We start from the raw sequence: 16,565 nt of genomic DNA, 5'->3' as shown, positions 1-16,565 counted from the left end.
CCGCCAGTGCGCCGCCTTGATCGTGCATGCTTGTTTGTCGAGAAAATCCTCGAGAGCCGAGCTACTCCAACCTGAGTTGCGGCGAATCCTCCTGGATTTCGAGCAGAAACCGATAGGGTATTGGATGAAGAAGCGCGACTGGAAGCAGGGACGCACAGCAGGAACTCCTTCGCATAGGCCGCTGCCGCAGCTTATAACTGCCGCTTCGGTATCATTGCAGGGTAGATGTTGTCATCTCTAAAGGCATTTTTCGTTACCATACTGCCCTGGCCTCACAGGATGCCTAGTACTAGATGCGGTTAGTCAACCTCGTATGTTGAGACTCAGGGTCAGTAGTTCTTCCCAACACACGGGCTTCAGCTCGCGTTCGAACCACGCTGACGACCTGATTCAACATATCGCTCCGACACGAAGATATACCTCTAGTAAGGAATTGTAGCACATAATGGCAGAAGATTCCGAGAATTCAAAGACCAAGGCATCCCCGGCCCTCGCCCCAGTGCACATCAAATGCGTCCTCGTCGGCGACAACAACGTCGGCAAAACCAGCCTGCTAATTCGGTACACGAACAACATCTTCGTCGAACCAGGCCAGTATCTCCCAAGGGTATCCGACAACTACGTCCAAGACCTCGGGTAACACCACGCCCGGGCCATCCCCAGACCTTGCTGGATTACGTCTAACAACCAGGACTAGAAAATACCACCTCGCCCTTTGGGACACGCACGTCCTCGAAGAACACGACTTTCTCCGCGCACGGTCCTACCCAGACACAAGCATCCTGCTAGTGTGCTTCTCCGTTGTGAAGCGAGCCTCATTCGAGAACGTGCGCGATCGCTGGCTGGATGAAATCAGCGCGGCGTGTCCCGGAACGCCGTGGGTTCTTGTCGGGATGCAGACGGATTTGAGGGATGGTGATGATGAGGAGGCGAAGAGATGTCGGAGGGAGAGGGAGAGGTCGGAATTTCAGAGGAGGTTTAATGTGCCTGTTTCCAAGGAGGAGGGGAGGAAGATGGCGAGGAAGTTGGGGGCGAGTGGGTATGTGGAGTGTTCGGCTAAATTGGGGGAGGGGAGTGGTGGGAATGTCAAGGTGGTTTTTAAAGAGGTTCGTTATAAATTTTGCTCTGGTTTTGCTTTTCGTTCATTTGGAATCCGGATGAGCTGACGCTGGCTGATATTGTAGGCAATCCTTGCTTCTCAGAGGCCGAGGCCGGAGATCAAGAAAAAGAGAGATTGTGCAATTATATAAGGTAGGGCCTTGCTAACATAACTAGTCATACTGCAACTAACTCAGTTAGCAAGTACGGATATCTTTGCTCACAGTTTAGAGGCTCAAGCATATTCCTTAGCCCCGTCGGCACGCGGAAGAGAAGAGCTACAGCATGGGGAATGGCAGAAGACCGGTTTTCACATGTGGGAATCAAAGTCGTCATCATTTGGCACACACGGGGGCAGTCTTACTACTTGGTCACCGGCATTTGACGGTTCGCATGAAGCATCCTCTTTCTATCCAGAATACCCGGCGTCCTGTACTGCTGACTTCTACGTACTACCTGAGTAGATAAATCCAAGTCATCTAGGCGAACTTATATCGACGAATCCTGCGACTGAGGTCCAGTAAGCGTGGTTTGTCTACACCACGTGGTTCCGTAAGCGTACTCTATACAAGGTTTCTTCCCTCTGATACCAGTTTGCGCGAGCGTATTGCGAACACCTGCTTAGGGCTTACTTTGAGATAAGCCAACAATACAGTAAGTATATCAAGACACTTCACCCCATCTTGTCTGATGTTTATCAATCCGATACTCGACACAAGCAAAGATATACACAAACAATTCTCCAACGACCACCATGCACCTCTTCCAGCTTATCATTCCCAGCATGCTCAGCCTCGCAGCAGCAGCACCAACCCCCGAACTCGAAGCCCGTGCAGGGCACGCCAGATTCGGATATACCGGTAGCGCGACGTGTAACGCTCCTTTATACATATTCGACAGCGCTGGATGTTTCCCTGTTGCATCTACCGCGCGGGCTATCTATGTCTATGAGAATGTGTATGTCTTACTACGCGATTATCTTGTCCTTGCCCTTTCTGCTTAGATTTTATTCTCGTTATTGCTGGACCAGGAAGAATAAAAGTCAGAGGACTGATGGATGAGTAGGAACTGCATCATAACAACATGGAGCGGAAAGGATTGCGGGGGCTCCTCGAAGATCGCTTCTTCCGGAATTATGGGCCCCGTGGCTGGAGCGTTGGCTCATCTCAATGAGTGCCAGGCTGTCCCGTTTGGGAGTGTCTCTGTTACGTGCTTCTAGCGATGATTGCCAGAAACGTCTTATGTTGCGTCCTATCCAGTATACACTGCTCGTCGCCGCTTACCGGGTTTTCGCTATAACGGCTTGAAGGAGCGATGCCCCTAAGAGAATTCTTGAATTGATCAGTGCTCTCGACCTCGTATCTAATGGTAAAAACACTCTGCGGCGGTCTAGATACACATTCTGGTTGTCCTTTGGTGAATTATATTGCTTAGAGTACCTGCTATCCTACAAGGCCGATCAACTAGGCTAACCACGCTGTAAGCGAGTAGGTCGCCGGTTTCAAGAACCAAGAGGCTCAGGTTAACAAGCATTATACTCAAGCACCAGATGACCCGCTTATATCTGGCAAGTGAGGTATTTTACTCGCGGTTTCAATGCTGCTGTCTGTTATAAGCTTCCCCGCGGCCCCCGACCCTCTTTCCCCCATACACTTCAGTGATGTTTGCCGTATGCGTGGACCCAGCGTCGGGCGCCCACCTGCGTAAACCTCGCCAATTGAATTACATGTCAGCTTTTTTTGGTTCGCATCCTGGGCGCAGAGTAGTTCGTCACCCCCTACGGATGGCACCGTAAGCGTACTCCATAGATCGTCTGACAGACTCTCGACAGATACTACTAGCTAGTTCAGTAGTTGCGTGAGCGTATTACCTCAACACTAACCACAGATATAGCTGCTTAGGCCTGATTATCCTGGTACATATAGTACAGATCTGACTTGGAAACTACTAGGTCAAAACCTATAAAGAGCGCCGCCCCTCCAACCTCTCCCCTATGCCTCTTCACTCATACCCATCCCCATCTCAAGCTCCCCCAGAAAGCCTAACCAAGTCATCTTCTTCACAAACCAGCCCAACAAAAATAATAACCATGCGCATCCTCCACCTCCTCATCCCCAGCATGCTTAGCATCCTCGCCGCTGGAGCCCCGGCCCCCGAAGCCAACGCCGAGGCAAACATCGAATCCCACGCCAACCACGCCAGATTCGGGTACTCGGGCGGCGACACCTGCACTGGTCCCGTGTACCAGTTCGACAGCACAGGTGGCTGTTACCCCGTGTCGTCGCCCGCGCGGTCAATTTATGTTTATGAGAGTGTGTAAGCTGTTCTCTCTCTATCTTTGTGCTTGCCACTGTCGGGGTTTATTTTATAAAGGAAAGCGAGAGTTGGCCCAGGTAGCTGATACAAAATAGCGGCTGCCAGATATCATCCTGGAGTGGGTTGAACTGCAGGGGGTCCAGCAAGGTCATCTCGGCGACTGGGTGCACTTCGGTCCTCTTTGGGAGTATCAAGGTTCAGTGCTGATTCAGGTTATGGATCTCGCTATCATGTACGGCCAATTAGTACTCGATAGTAATGTGTGCTGCCGGCCTTAGCCAATACTATTCAAGGGTCATACTGCGACAATATAAGCATACAGCCAAACTTCTTGTACCTGAATTGGATTCTGTATGAACGCGGGGATTTGCCCCCCCGGTGCAGGGTGTTTTTATTGGATTGTGTAGTAACGTGGCGCCTACCTATTCCTGAATATCAGTAGCCTAGAATGGACAAAAGATGCCTTGTAAGTAGATTCACATAGTCTACTGGTATAACTGAGAATTGCAATCTAGAAGTTGAACAATATACGCTGTTGACTTTGTAAGCGAAGAATTCTATTCCGCGGACGTGGATCGGGCGGACTTTTCTTATCCATAGAAGCATTAGGGCCATGTATTGCTTTAAGACAGTCTGAATAGACTTTGCGGCATACATCCCGGGATCCCAGACTTAATAGTTCCGCCCCCAAACTGGTCTATAATACGGACTGCTAAATTTATACCCAAGGGGGCTAGCGGGTTCCACGCGAGTCAAGGTTAATTAAACTCTTCTGCCTGGTTTTCAACCTCCATTCAACCTCGTCCAGAACCGGGAAACCCGGATCAAGCCTTCCACGGCATATCTTACACCTCAGAGTCACCCACATGAAAAGATGGCCGAGCCACGGACCTTGCTCCGACTCGCAAGTAAGTCAGCACCCGTATCCTAAACGCAGACCTGCATTGACAAAACAAATCAGGCCCCAACGAACGCCGCACAATCAGTCGCGAAGACGTCGGGTTCTACAACGCGCTGGTCATTGGCGCAATCTACGAGATCGAAAGTGAAAATGTGGACGTGACTTTGCCCGAGACATTTATCGCGCCCCTGAAACAATGCGTGCTCGAATATCCGTTTCTCAGCGTCGTCGTTAGTAGCAAGGATACGGATAAGGCGGCCTACGAGGGTGTTTCCAGGATGGATCTCAAGGAGCATATCTCTATCCTCCCTGAGCCGACGGGGGAGAATGAAATGGGGGCAATTGAGAAGGTTCTGCCGTCGATACTCGACAGGCCGTGGCCCGCTGGGATCCCGCCCTGGCGCATCGTCGTTCTCCCTCTGGCACCGGCCAACCCACTCTCAACACGCTGCTTCGTCGCCTTCTCCTTCTCTCACACAATCGGCGACGGAAAAGTCGGTCTCACCTTCCACCGCACATTCCAAGCCGCCTGGATCGAGTCCCTTACCTCCCCCGAGAACGACACATCCTTCTCACTTTCTCTTCCAAAACAAACTCTCCCCGAACCATTCGACACGCCCGCGCGCCTTCCCATATCCTGGAAATTCCTCCTCGCACCCCTCGCGGGCGCCATCCTCCCCAAGACGCTCACGCACATCCTCGGCCTCCGCGCTTCGGCTAGTTCCATTGACGCGGGGACGTGGACGGGCGCGCCCATATTTTTTGATTCGACGGCGGAGTGTAGTCGTGTGCGACTACTCGAGATTGAGGCGCCGCTTGTAGCGAATGCGCTTGCAACGTCAAGGGCTCATGGCGCAAAACTCACCGCGACGCTCCACCAGCTTATCATGCGTGCCCTGAGCGAGACACTTCCAAGTAAGGAAGTCACAAACTTTGTCTCCGGAACGGCGGTCGATATGCGTGCTTCGATTGGCGTCCCGGCGGGCGAGTGGGGGTTGTATGTCTCGGGCCACTACGAGGTTCATCCTCGGATTTCGTCTACTGCTGACTCTGGTGATGTCGCGCAAAAGAAGCCGGCCTTATCAGAGAAGATGTGGGAATCAGCAAGAACCATGACACGCAATCTCGCCGCATGCGGCATGCGCCTCCAGGACCAAGCGATTGGACTCTTGCGGTATGCACCTAGTATCCGGGGCTGGACGTTAGGAAAGATCGGGGAGAGGAGGGATTCTTCGTACGAGGTTAGTAACCTGTTGGCGTTTGATTCTGCTGCTGTGGGTAGCAAGTGCAGGGTCACCAAGATGGTCTTCGTCCAACCGGGGAATGTGCTTAGTGCGCCGCTGGTGTTTAATGTTGTTAGTGTGAAAGGAGGGAGTTTGGTAATCGCGGTTAGTTGGCAGGCTGGGGCTTTGGGGTTGGATAGAGTGGATGAGGAGGGAAGTTTTGTTGAAGGGGTTTGTGAGGGGATTAGGGCTGGGTTTGAGAGGTTGAGGGATGATTAAAGGGCAAAGGGCTGTTGAGGAATGTATAATAGTTAGAACAATAATCTTAATATAATCTATATAGTGTCCTACTCCCACTGCTCACCTTCATTCAATGTACTACAGACTCTACCTCGACCCTCTCGTTCCCCATCTATTGAGTTTCGAATCAAAAGACCATGGTGCTACGTTTTCTTATGTGTGGCTTCAGATAATAGTAAGCACTAAGACGTGTTCTCGACCACTGGTCATGACAAGTGGATATACAGTACTTTGATGCGAGATTCGGCCAGCCTCGACGCAGTCCTTGATAAGTGAGAGCCCATCATACCTCGCAAACACGAGTACACTGTGTATCCTGTCTCAGGTGTGAAGCTCTCTGGCCGAGCTACTCCCCACTGCAGACGACTCACACGATGACGAGGTGAAAGGCTTCCCTCGCGCCTTCCTCACAGCCGCTAAGCGATCTTTGTTCAAGTACATTGCCCCGGGTATGACGATATACGACCCAGCGCACCCGGTCCCCGTCCCAGATGCCCTAACCCTCCAAACACCAACCTACACAACTATGAACCCGGAGCTTGCACTCAGAATCGCAAAACACGACGCACTGATCCTCTTTACCGCAAAGCGAGGGCAGAACCGTAGCGAGACAGTCACAGTCACAGATTCAGACGTCTGTCTCTACATCTGCCCAGACAACGGATGGGCAGATACAGTCCGCCTATCCCTCCCCACGTACTACCCTTCTACTTCGACCATACTGCCCGCCGATTTAATCGACGCTCGTATGGGACACAGCTATGGCAGCATGGAGATTGTCCGTCCTTCACGCAGCACGGAACTCGATTGGTCACGTTGTTGGTACGATGGAAGGGGTTGATCGAAGAGGGTATCTGGACTGTGGGCAGCAACGGGGTACAAGAGGGCTTGGAGTTTTATCGGCAGGCGAAGGATCCCGAGAAAAAGGGGTGATTTTATCTCGAGGGGCCTTGTTTTGGTTTTGAGGGGTCTGGGATTGAGATTGGTGGGCTTGATCAGTTTGTTGAGAACCATTAGCTCGGACGGGATTTCACGCAGACTCCTACTTTGCTATTCCTTCGACCAGCGTGGATCGGCAATGGAAGCCCAAGAAGAGAGATGCCTGTCCTCATGCTTCATTCTCTTGGAAGATGACTGTTGACCCATTCGCCACCCGATTTGGCTATACCTCGTCAAAGGCAATATCAAAGGATGCCAACGGAGTCTGGAAAGCTTCTTCTCAGCCTAACTCATCCGAATATCCCTAGAACCTATATTTTATAAGTTTCCTTGCACTCAGATGGCCTTTACATCCCATATGGCCTTATTTGAGCTCATATGGCACGATTGTTGGGTGAAATGCTGATTAGTGATCACTCCGAGCCAAGCGCTGACACGGAGCCGAAAGAAACGACAACCCATCCCCGCTCGCCCTCGACATCCTCTTTCTCCCGAAATTATCCTCCTCGCAAGTACCGACGAAAAGCAAAATCACAAAACAGACCTCGGCCATCGCTCAGAAATTCAAGCCATCGAAATGGAACCCCCGGAGCGACCCGCAAAAGGCTCGAGCTCGGGACGTGCCCGGCGAACCAGACCGAGACCCACCGGGTCTGACAGCCCGGAGGATAAGGACTCCAGGGAGGTAAGGAGGCTGCCCCCGGCCCTAGCGTACGCATACCCCGCGAAGTTCCACCGCTAATTCTAGCCACCTGGCCGTATAGAAGCGCCGAATGCAAGTGCGCATGGCGCAGCGGGCATACCGGGCACGGAACCAGGCGCAGGCGGCCACGCTGCAGCGCCGGATTGTGCAGCTCGAGAGTGCGCTGGAGCAGATGGGGAGTGCGGTTGTTTCTTTCAGTGATGCGCTTGTGCAGTCGGGCGTGCGTACTTCGTTTCCGAACCTCGCGGACCCGCTAAGGGGTATGGTGGCGACGTGTCTTAGTCTTGCCGAGGCGAATGAGGAGGGTGGGGATGGGTTGCCTCATCATCCACCAGAAGAGGCTCAGCGTTCTTCGGGTATAGAGTATAGCCTGTCACCGAACAGAGACGTCTTCCACGATGCATACCGCTCCGCCATGCTCGCTGGATTCAATCCAAATACAAAAGACACACCCATAGACGTCCCCGACTTCATCGAACAGCTCCGCATCGCCTGCCTCTACCACGGCTTCGTCATGCTCAATAACCCCAAAATCCCCCTTGAACTGCTCTGGCGACCCTTCCGTCTTCTTCTAACCCTCGTACCCCGAGACACAATCACCTCATTCTTCCGCGCACGCCTCGTAGCCAGGCTCAACAAGCGACCACCAGAAGCCTTTGCCGAGATCCCATTCTTCCAGCTCGGTGGTGCAGGCACGCACTATCCGGAGCTCTATCTCCCCCCGGAGCATAGTAGAGAGTGGGAGACGTCGACGGCATCGAGCCCGCTGTCTGCATTTTCGCCGGAGGTGCAGGGGGAACTGGAGGGGGAGTGGTTTGATATGCATGATTTGGCTGGGTATTTGCGCGAGAATGAGGTGTGTATTGTGTCGCCGATGCAAGAGGAGGTTCCGCGGACGAGGAGGACGGTCAAGGCGCTGGATTTCACGTCGGGTGAGTTGGCCTACTGCCTTCTTCTGTGGGTGAATATCAATGATTGGCTAACGATGCAGCCCTAATTGAGAAATCGATATGTCTCGGGCATAGCCCTGGATTTCGGCGCAGCGATGTCGAAAGGGCGATTGCGTTGTCGTTGTTGGAGAAGTAGGTCGTCCCTTTTATCGCACCATGGACAATACACATTAATGGTTCTCGAATGTCATACCTGGATCCTCTTCTCCAAGATGCAGACGTCACGTCCGGCAAGGGGAGACCATCGGATATGCACTATAGATTGGGCCAATCTTGGCAGGAGCGATTGTTGTGTCCACTGGGGTGGTCGGTAGCTCCTCCCATCTTCGGCCATAGAATTCTCTGACATATACGGAAGGAGCGATGGACAACTGGGTTTCCATGGTGACCATCGTGCCTGCCAATTCTAAACTATGCTGGATCGAGCCTTCCTAACTGAGCAGGATGCGCGCCTTCCTTATTTGCGATATACCGTCTGATAAATAGAGAAGGAACGACCGCGCATTGCCCAGGTAACCCACCTACGTACCTTCCAATTAGCCCTAGTAAACAGCATCCAACCCATCTACCTCATCCACCCTCGCCTGCCAACCCTCCACCCCCTCCCAACCGCAACCACAGTATAAACCCCGAGAACAAGCACAATAACCCCAATCCCCCACCTCCACTTCCGTCTCATCCTCTCCTCCCTCCCATAACAATCCCACTCCATCTCCCCCAGCGTCCGCCCATGGCATCCAGAGATCCGCCTCGCATCCGCGACAATGGCTTCGATATCGCTCTCCCCAAAGACCAAGTTACACGGCTCGGGAACTGTCGCCCCCGCCCCGGCATTCATATTGTTCTTGAGGATCGGGCAGTATGTGTAGTTTGAAAGTGGCCCATGCTCCGGCTCGAGAGTCTTCCATCCGAGGACTTCGAATGCGGCGGCTAGCTCGCTGTCTGTTGCTGTGCCCGATGGGGGTTCGAGGGTCGTGCAGTCCCAGGAACGGAGGACGTCGTCGACGTCGTGCGCTTCTGAAATCGAGTCTCTTCTTCCTCCTTCGCTGCCATTGTCATTGTCGCCGTAGCCATCATCATCATCATCATCGGTAATAGTAAAAAACACCTCCCTCCCAATCCCCCAATCCCACCAATGGTCATCCACCCTCTCGCTCCCCTCACGACAACTATGCAGAAACCCAAACTCCCAAACAGCCCTCCACCTCCCCCGCGAAAACCCCCTCAACATGGCCGGAAAAACATGATAGATGTACGGATCCGACGGCGGAATCCCAACCGTGAAATTCAGCCCACCATCTGCTGGGAACGGAAACGGTTCCCACTCCTCGTATCCCCCGGTGTGGCTGTGATTCCGCGTTTCGGCGTCGAGCGGCTCCAGAATTATCCAGAGGATTGCATGCAGTGGCCAGGTGACGGGGGTGTTTGTGAGGCCGATTATCAGGGGGAAGTAGGCGAGCGGGGTGTAGGTGGTGTTTGTGGGGAAGATGAGGTCTGCTTCGATGTTTTGCGGGGGGGCCGGGATTGGGATTGGATCAGGAGTTGTTGTTTGGGTGGCGGTCGTAAAGGGGAAGGGGAGGGTGGTGAGGAGGGGGGGGGATAGTGATATGGGCAGTAGACCCATTATCGCATGGGTATTAGATATACGGGGATAAGGTAGGTAGCGGTTTGATGGAATAGACATGATCTCAAAAGCAGACTCAAGCTGCGTGTATCAGACGTGAGGCTGATAATAGGCGCCATTATGAATTCCATGTGATCCAACACCCCACGGCCTATTATCCCAGAACTATAGGGCCAGTCGCCCGGGGTGCCAAGAGCACTGCCCACAACCCCTGTCTGTACGAAGCATCTTTGGTTTCATATGTACTTTATAGCTTAGCTACTGAAAAAAAGGATACAGAGAGGCCATTGCACCAGCTACCTAGGTATTACTCGTAGAACAAACAAATGATGCCTACCTGAGCTACTTTATTCGACTCTACGTATATAGCCCTCGAATTCAGAGATAAAAAGCTCTTGCGAATGGTTCTAGACACTATGGATCATTATCAAATTCTGAAATAAACGATCGTCCTTGATATACTTTTTTTAAGCCGAGAGTGGAGACAAGATATATGATATAATGGATGGGGCCAGCTACGGAAGTTAATACTAATGGTAGTGGAGGGAAGTACGATGAGAGCGATTGATGATGTAGGCGCCTGAGAGTCAACTATTGTGCCGCATGTGTCTACGGGATTTCACTGAGATACTGAATCTTTTGTTATCGAAAAAGAAACTGCATTCCAAGCTATCTGCCTTGCGAAGTACAGAGCAAATTGCTCTTTCGGCTGCTATGAGCCCTAACTCCAAAACTCCTGATTGAATCTCCAAGATAACAAACCGTCCAGTCACAAATAGTTTCCGTAGAACATACTATTCATAGTTAAAAAAAAAAAAGGCTGAAGGTGAAGTATCACGAGTCCTTCCGTGCGAAATAAACATGGCCGAATGATCCCGTAACGCAGAACCACATATTGTAAGAAGAAAGTATTCGTAGATGTTGAGTGAATGGCAGAAAAGTTCCATGTGCTCGAAAAGGTTTCAAGTACTGGCTACTCGCCCCCAGGGAGTAGCGGACAGGTCGGCATTCTCCTCGACAAATTCCTCAAAAGTCGCCTTGTAGGCCTGTTCAGGGTCCGGGTTGACTCGGATATCCCAGCACTCATCGGCAGAATCGTAGCCGCTGTCGTAGGCGTCGTCATCGCTGTTGGTGATGTATTCCTTTGAGATTGGCACTTTAGCCACCTCTGAGATGTCATCTTCCTGGTCTTCCTCCTCATCTCCTGCGTGTTCCGATTCGGTTTGCTCGACGAAAAGAGGTTCCGTGTCTTCTACCGCAATAGTTCCATCACCAAGCCCGTGGACTATAGCCAGGTTCAAGGCTTCTTCTTCCTCGGGCGTTTTGACGGGGTTCGGAGTGAGATCGCGCTGTCCAGGTTAGTATATATCCGTCCAGGGATTGAACGGCAAATACTCACAGTATAGACAGGGGCTGGGCTGTGGGCCGCAGGGTTCTGCACATTCATGGGGACTCCCGCTGTCTGGGCCGGGGCCGCTATAGCCAAGGCCGGAATATGAAAAACAGGCCGTGTAGCCTGGGAGCCTCTTTTGCCCTCGTAGTTCCCAAGACGGTTCCGGGCCTTCTCACCCCAGACCCATCTCAGAAACTTCCACCCATGCAGAAGATCATACCCGTTCAGCGATAAAACCGGCTCAACCTGAGACCTTGGGAATATCTCAGGCTTTGCCCTTACCAGGCGGGCAATATACCAGAGTCCCGTAAGTTTCGCCAGTGTCGCAATATCTGCACGTCCAAGGCTACGGCCAACGGGGGTAGATGCTGGCGCTTGATTGCTTGTGAGGATGGGGTGCATGGCCGGGTCGGCGAGCAACCTCTCAAGGGAGGGTTGGTAGACATTATTGAGGGCATGCTTTCCAAAGTTCTTTCTCTCTTCGATCCAGCTGTCAACAATCGGCTTTGTCTCTGGGTCCCGCAGAGCTAATGCCCATATCGCTTTTGCGCTTGGTAGGCCGAAAGCACCAGCTAGGCAGCCGGGGCTGGTGAGGAGGTTTTTGACGTAGGTGGCATCGTAATCAATGCCCGGAATGCCACAGGACCTGGTTGGCATTGCCATCGTGAAGGGAATTGTATCTAGGTTTCTGATCAGTAATATGTTTCAAAATGGTTCTGGGCGGATGTTGTGAAGTAGTTGAAGGCTGAAGGTAGAATGCAGATGGCTTGGACTTACTAAGTACGTTCGACTTGTGGAAAGTCTTACCAAAGTGATATGATAAGACTGTCGTATCCACAGAAGACTAGTGCCAATTTCTGGACTCGAGGAGAAGAGAAGTGCTCGTACGGTAGACGAGTATAACGGAATGGGTCGGGCACAGCTATCGAGGATGGAGATAGGAAGTATAAGGAAGAGAAGGTTGTTGTGGAGGGAGGGGTATGAGCAATTGAGGAGATGAGGTAGAAAGGTGCAGAGGGAAAGTAGGGCCGAAGCCCGGAGTATGAACTCACTGGACTACCAGAGATTGAAGTTGAGGACTTGGCCAGATTCTCAAAGGAGGAAGGGGAGGACTTGGAGAATTCGAAATTGAAGTTGAGGAAGGGCAGGGAGAAGAAAAGGTAAAGAAAGGGGTAAAAGGCGTGAGAGATGTGTAGGAGAGAGAGGTTATAGAGGCGAGTTGAGTCCCTTTTATAGTGCAGGTCCCGAGGTCCCATCTCATCTATCTCTCATCTCGAACCCAACTATCTCTCAGAGTTGGCGTAAGTGGACATAGGTGCTGGACTGCGTAGAGACAACAGATTTATATTGAATTTCGGGCATGGGCCAGGGTAGGTAGGTGACATACTCGATTAAATGACTTTAAATAGCAATAACACGTTTACTTTTTAAAATAATTACATGTAATAAATATGCTACATATAAGTAATACCCATGAATTAAATAGTACTAATTTCCCAACTCGGGGCGAAATGGTATATGTCAAGCGGATATGTAGTTCCTGTATGGGTTGAAACAAGCACATACGACCAAATGGTGTGGAGAACAGGGCTTCCCGTCCGCTCAGCCGTACTTAAGCCACACTGATAAACGTGGCTAGAAGTTAAATGAGCCCCAAGTATGTTGCTGCTTTATGGGTGACAGACGCTAAATCATGGGTGAGTATAGGTGAGATAGGTGAGAATTCAGTGAGAATATCACCAACCAGGGTGAGTGGGGGTGAGAAGGGTAAGTAATAGAACACTACTTAAAGCAGACAGAGGCTAGCATCATAACACTGGATACCACGTGGCCATCCTGCTGTCCCAGTAAGATAGTGTCGAACTTCGTGGCGTACGTAATATTTGGCCCACTGCCAGAAGAATGTGAAGGTCTGATTTATTGAATCTAGCAGCGATACTACACTAAATACAAGAGAAATAGGGGTAATCTAACTAACTAAAATAGGAAAGAGAAATAATACAATAAATAACCAAGCAGGCGCTGACTAACAGTAAGTTTAGTATTAAAGCAGAATACTAAAGGTCAACAGATAGTCACTAACCATAGGATCTCATATGAGCCCTACTACTAGAACTATATTTTAGATTGCGGTAAATGGGTTAGTAAACTCTTATATAATCACAACAAGTAACCATGAGTCTTGGCTATAACCAAGGCCACACACGTGCAGTATGTTTGGGTTTCATTCAAGTTGTTCCATCATGATACTATGCTAAACTAGTGCGCCGAGGGTTATTAGGCTTGTAGTTGAAGTATGGCCACCTACTACACGCATGTAGTAACTGTAGAGTAGTTTGGACGAGTGAAGTCTAGCAAAGGTATACTCTATAATTATCTCTTAACATAACGCGCTGGCAATACACTAAAGGAATGAATAACAGACGCGGCCTCGCGCATCACCCTAGAATCCTACCACTTGGACTACGCCCTACTTTAGCATGAGGGAAATGTCAAGATCTAGATTAATTTATTTAGAGACTACGCAACCAACATCACGCTGTATCCAGAGTTCCACCACTATTTTTGTGAAATCCAGGTTCCTGCGCTGGCGATTTAGGGCAAAAAAAATCAGATTTCTACGCCTGCGGGTGCGGAGGCGTTTAAGAGGGATTTGCCGTCTGTGGAGGCGAGGTTGCTGGATGCGGGGCATTTTGCTATGGAGAGTGGACGGGGACTATTAGGGAGGAGATTTCGGGGTTTTTAGGGAGGCATGGGATTTAGCTATCTGTATTAGAAGATGAAGGGGGTTGTTAGGAGGGATGGGACTAGAAATTGTTTTTGTATGGGTTTAGGCCATTCTCTCTCTACACGGGAGGATTCAAAAGAAATGCAATTATGATATTTTAAGGAGAATAATTTTTCCCATTTTTGATCGAATAGATTGACTCCTTGCCATACTTGCTTTGCAAGAATGATATTTGGAAAGTCCCAGTGGTCATGAGAGGTAAGACACCAGCTACCCTATCCACTTGTATATCTGCAGAACATCCACGTACTAGTTTCCCATTAACCTCACTTTTCCACACATAACAAGAACAGGGTTTATGAGATACATGCCGTCTCCCTGACAGTAAAAACCCCCACCTCATCCGCATGGTCAATCCCCTCCATAACCCCAAAATTCCAGAACACCACCCCCTTGCTACCCTCGTCTCTCTGAATATTAAAGCCCTCAATACCATCTCGAATAGTAGGCCCCTCCGGCTATCTCATCGATACTGTATCCACAATCCCATCATTCTGCTCCGGCGGCCCAAACGGCGCATCGATCCCGCTCATACCCAGCGAGAACAGAGAAAGTAGCGGAAGCATATCAGATCGAGGGATCCGGCTTCCGGGCCTGGGCAGGCGGAATTTGTAGCCTAAAGCGTGAGTGTTGTCGTTGAGTACTTCAACTATTTACCTTGCGTACTCGATGTCGTTAGGGCTGCCTGGAAACGAATTGGAGAAGTGGTGCCACACCCGCGCTATAAGCGAGACTCCCTTGGCGGCGATATTTCCTATGCCTGGATATCCGAGGCCCCAGAAGGACATTGCGGGATGCACAGGGAAGCTTTTGAGGTCTTGATCAGACAGATTAATAGCGGGAAAGGGTCTTGTCGCGTCGAAGGATATAGTGAAATAGTAAGTGCGAGGATTAGGTTGGGGATTGAAGTCCCGATTTAGCCGCGCTATCCCATCTGGCCCGTTATCTTTTATCCCGTTGTTGTTGGAGTTCCACCAGTTGATAATAGCAGCTTGAAGTCTCTCGTGCATGGCTATAAATGACTCGCCCGGGTGTGGCGTGAACCCCCAGTGGCCCAGCTGGAGATCAAGGAATCGGGTTGGATGCAACGCGGACGAGACGACGAGGCGGGTGAATTACCTCGTTGACATTGACATCGCGAAGGACTTGCTAGTATATCCGGGTCAGCAATACGGATATCGAAGGAAGACCACTCACAAAACGAGGCTTACGTCGAATATGACACTCGTAATCGTTGTCCCCAGATACGGAGTGCCTAGCGTCATGACCGACTTGATCAAAGCCCGCTGGTTCCCGGTAGCAAAGTACTCTGAGTGCGTCTCCGCGTGACGTCCCGACAGAAGCTCAATTAGTAAACGAGCCGTATTCCCACCCTGCGAGTGGCATATCATGTGAACGGGATGAGCATTGTCCCATTTCCATTCTGGTTCCAGATCGCCAAGGACGGCGGCTCGCTTGGTGGCGGTATGAGCAGTATCGCTCGGCAAGTTGATATACCGTCCATAATCAACATCAATAGTCTGGGCAGTCTGGGTATCGCGAGTATCGAATCCCTCTCCAGACCTGGAAGATTCATTATCTATCAATCTATTTCCATCAAGGTTCCCATTCGGCATACACCTCGCGTTGGATCTCCCGTAGCTGACAATACAACTCACACGCACGCTCCTAATTACTCGAAATTGGGCCAATACGCGGCATGATGATCGGGACACCGGTGTGCTCGTGGAGTGCTCCAGCGAGGTCCTCGAATCCGCCCCAGTAGTTGATCGATCCGAAGATGGGTTCGCCGAACCCGGTGAAGCCGAGGACTGGCACGAGTCAATAATAGGTATCAGTCTGGAATGAGTAACCCACCAAGGATGATCGGGTTTTTATTCCTGACAAGATCGGCGGTGTTGTTAAGGTTCGTGACGAGATCTCTGAGCTTGCTAAGCCCGGAGCCAGGAAGGATGGTGGATGATTCCATTACTTAACCTAAGTCGCAGCCCTATTTGCAACGTCTGCAGGTACGGGGTAGGAGAGTTCAAAGAGAGAAAATACATATCCTGGACATGTCTGGTTCTTTATTGACAAAATAGTATTGACTTCATGGAGGTCTTGGCTGATATGCTGGCGCAAGAGCGCCAGACCAGTGGTTCCATGGATCGAGAACTGGATCTAGACTCGCGCTTTTGGTGTCTGGTGATAGATCCAGTGCATGTATCCATGTACAAAACTCAACCGCCAAGTCCAACGTGAATTCTTATAGAAAATACGAATCGCCAGGCTGCAGTCACATAGGCTTGCTGAAGTATGGCGCCCTATCTAAAGTAGACTGAACTAGTGGA

The 16,565-nt window shown here is 50.8% G+C and overlaps 8 protein-coding genes across 8 annotated transcripts; 5 read left to right on the top strand and 3 right to left on the bottom strand.

Annotated features, from left to right (window-relative positions):
- Positions 1-364: 364 nt before the first annotated feature.
- Positions 365-1,250, top strand: BJX68DRAFT_274604 (Rho family protein; the record flags this gene model as incomplete). The annotated part of the gene is made up of 3 exons (XM_071047691.1): positions 365-636; positions 698-1,106; positions 1,185-1,250. Exons 1-3 carry the CDS (start codon positions 446-448, stop codon positions 1,248-1,250), a joined length of 666 nt encoding a protein of 221 aa, XP_070901254.1. The 5' UTR covers positions 365-445.
- Positions 1,251-1,852: 602 nt separating this feature from the next.
- BJX68DRAFT_264834 (uncharacterized protein) lies at positions 1,853-2,317 on the top strand (the record flags this gene model as incomplete). The annotated part of the gene is made up of 2 exons (XM_071045070.1): positions 1,853-2,055; positions 2,164-2,317. The coding sequence occupies 2 exons, from the start codon at positions 1,853-1,855 to the stop codon at positions 2,315-2,317; spliced, it is 357 nt and encodes a 118-aa protein (XP_070901253.1).
- Positions 2,318-3,187: 870 nt separating this feature from the next.
- On the top strand, positions 3,188-3,621 carry BJX68DRAFT_264833 (uncharacterized protein; the record flags this gene model as incomplete). The annotated part of the gene is made up of 2 exons (XM_071045069.1): positions 3,188-3,414; positions 3,510-3,621. 2 exons carry the CDS (start codon positions 3,188-3,190, stop codon positions 3,619-3,621), a joined length of 339 nt encoding a protein of 112 aa, XP_070901252.1.
- Positions 3,622-4,218: 597 nt separating this feature from the next.
- Positions 4,219-5,886, top strand: BJX68DRAFT_38889 (uncharacterized protein). Its single transcript, XM_071049086.1, has 2 exons — positions 4,219-4,322; positions 4,376-5,886. The coding sequence occupies exons 1-2, from the start codon at positions 4,289-4,291 to the stop codon at positions 5,815-5,817; spliced, it is 1,476 nt and encodes a 491-aa protein (XP_070901251.1). The 5' UTR covers positions 4,219-4,288; the 3' UTR covers positions 5,818-5,886.
- A 1,056-nt stretch (positions 5,887-6,942) lies between these two features.
- BJX68DRAFT_232786 (bZIP transcription factor) lies at positions 6,943-8,949 on the top strand. Its single transcript, XM_071039544.1, has 4 exons — positions 6,943-7,462; positions 7,542-8,412; positions 8,472-8,736; positions 8,789-8,949. Exons 1-3 carry the CDS (start codon positions 7,355-7,357, stop codon positions 8,564-8,566), a joined length of 1,074 nt encoding a protein of 357 aa, XP_070901250.1. The 5' UTR covers positions 6,943-7,354; the 3' UTR covers positions 8,567-8,736; positions 8,789-8,949.
- BJX68DRAFT_264831 (uncharacterized protein) lies at positions 8,862-10,054 on the bottom strand (the record flags this gene model as incomplete). The annotated part of the gene is made up of 2 exons (XM_071045068.1): positions 8,862-8,951; positions 9,023-10,054. The coding sequence occupies 2 exons, from the start codon at positions 10,052-10,054 to the stop codon at positions 8,862-8,864; spliced, it is 1,122 nt and encodes a 373-aa protein (XP_070901249.1).
- A 962-nt stretch (positions 10,055-11,016) lies between these two features.
- On the bottom strand, positions 11,017-12,110 carry BJX68DRAFT_264830 (uncharacterized protein; the record flags this gene model as incomplete). The annotated part of the gene is made up of 2 exons (XM_071045067.1): positions 11,017-11,403; positions 11,454-12,110. The coding sequence occupies 2 exons, from the start codon at positions 12,108-12,110 to the stop codon at positions 11,017-11,019; spliced, it is 1,044 nt and encodes a 347-aa protein (XP_070901248.1).
- Positions 12,111-14,531: 2,421 nt separating this feature from the next.
- Positions 14,532-16,204, bottom strand: BJX68DRAFT_254069 (uncharacterized protein; the record flags this gene model as incomplete). Its single annotated transcript, XM_071042834.1, has 7 exons — positions 14,532-14,660; positions 14,709-14,829; positions 14,893-15,293; positions 15,355-15,384; positions 15,447-15,790; positions 15,912-16,046; positions 16,093-16,204. The coding sequence occupies 7 exons, from the start codon at positions 16,202-16,204 to the stop codon at positions 14,532-14,534; spliced, it is 1,272 nt and encodes a 423-aa protein (XP_070901247.1).
- Between the last annotated feature and the right edge of the window lie 361 nt (positions 16,205-16,565).

This window comes from Aspergillus pseudodeflectus (genome assembly GCF_044049435.1).
Source record: "Aspergillus pseudodeflectus strain CBS 756.74 chromosome Unknown BJX68scaffold_12, whole genome shotgun sequence".
Taxonomy (NCBI): domain Eukaryota; kingdom Fungi; phylum Ascomycota; class Eurotiomycetes; order Eurotiales; family Aspergillaceae; genus Aspergillus; species Aspergillus pseudodeflectus.
Note: the sequence above shows the minus strand (reverse complement) of the source record. Positions and strands in the feature narration are given on the sequence as shown.

What these genes read in the sequence shown, in the direction of transcription:
- BJX68DRAFT_38889 (XM_071049086.1), top strand. Translation starts at nt 4,289, where the DNA reads ATGGCCGAGCCACGGACCTTGCTCCGACTCGCAA. An exon ending in GACCTTGCTCCGACTCGCAA is followed by an intron (nt 4,323 to 4,375) that starts GTAAGTCAGCAC and finishes AAAACAAATCAG; the next exon opens with GCCCCAACGAACGCCGCACA.
- BJX68DRAFT_232786 (XM_071039544.1), top strand. Translation starts at nt 7,355, where the DNA reads ATGGAACCCCCGGAGCGACCCGCAAAAGGCTCGAGCTCGGGACGTGCC. An exon ending in AGGATAAGGACTCCAGGGAG is followed by an intron (nt 7,463 to 7,541) that starts GTAAGGAGGCTG and finishes CTGGCCGTATAG; the next exon opens with AAGCGCCGAATGCAAGTGCG. An exon ending in GGCGCTGGATTTCACGTCGG is followed by an intron (nt 8,413 to 8,471) that starts GTGAGTTGGCCT and finishes CTAACGATGCAG; the next exon opens with CCCTAATTGAGAAATCGATA.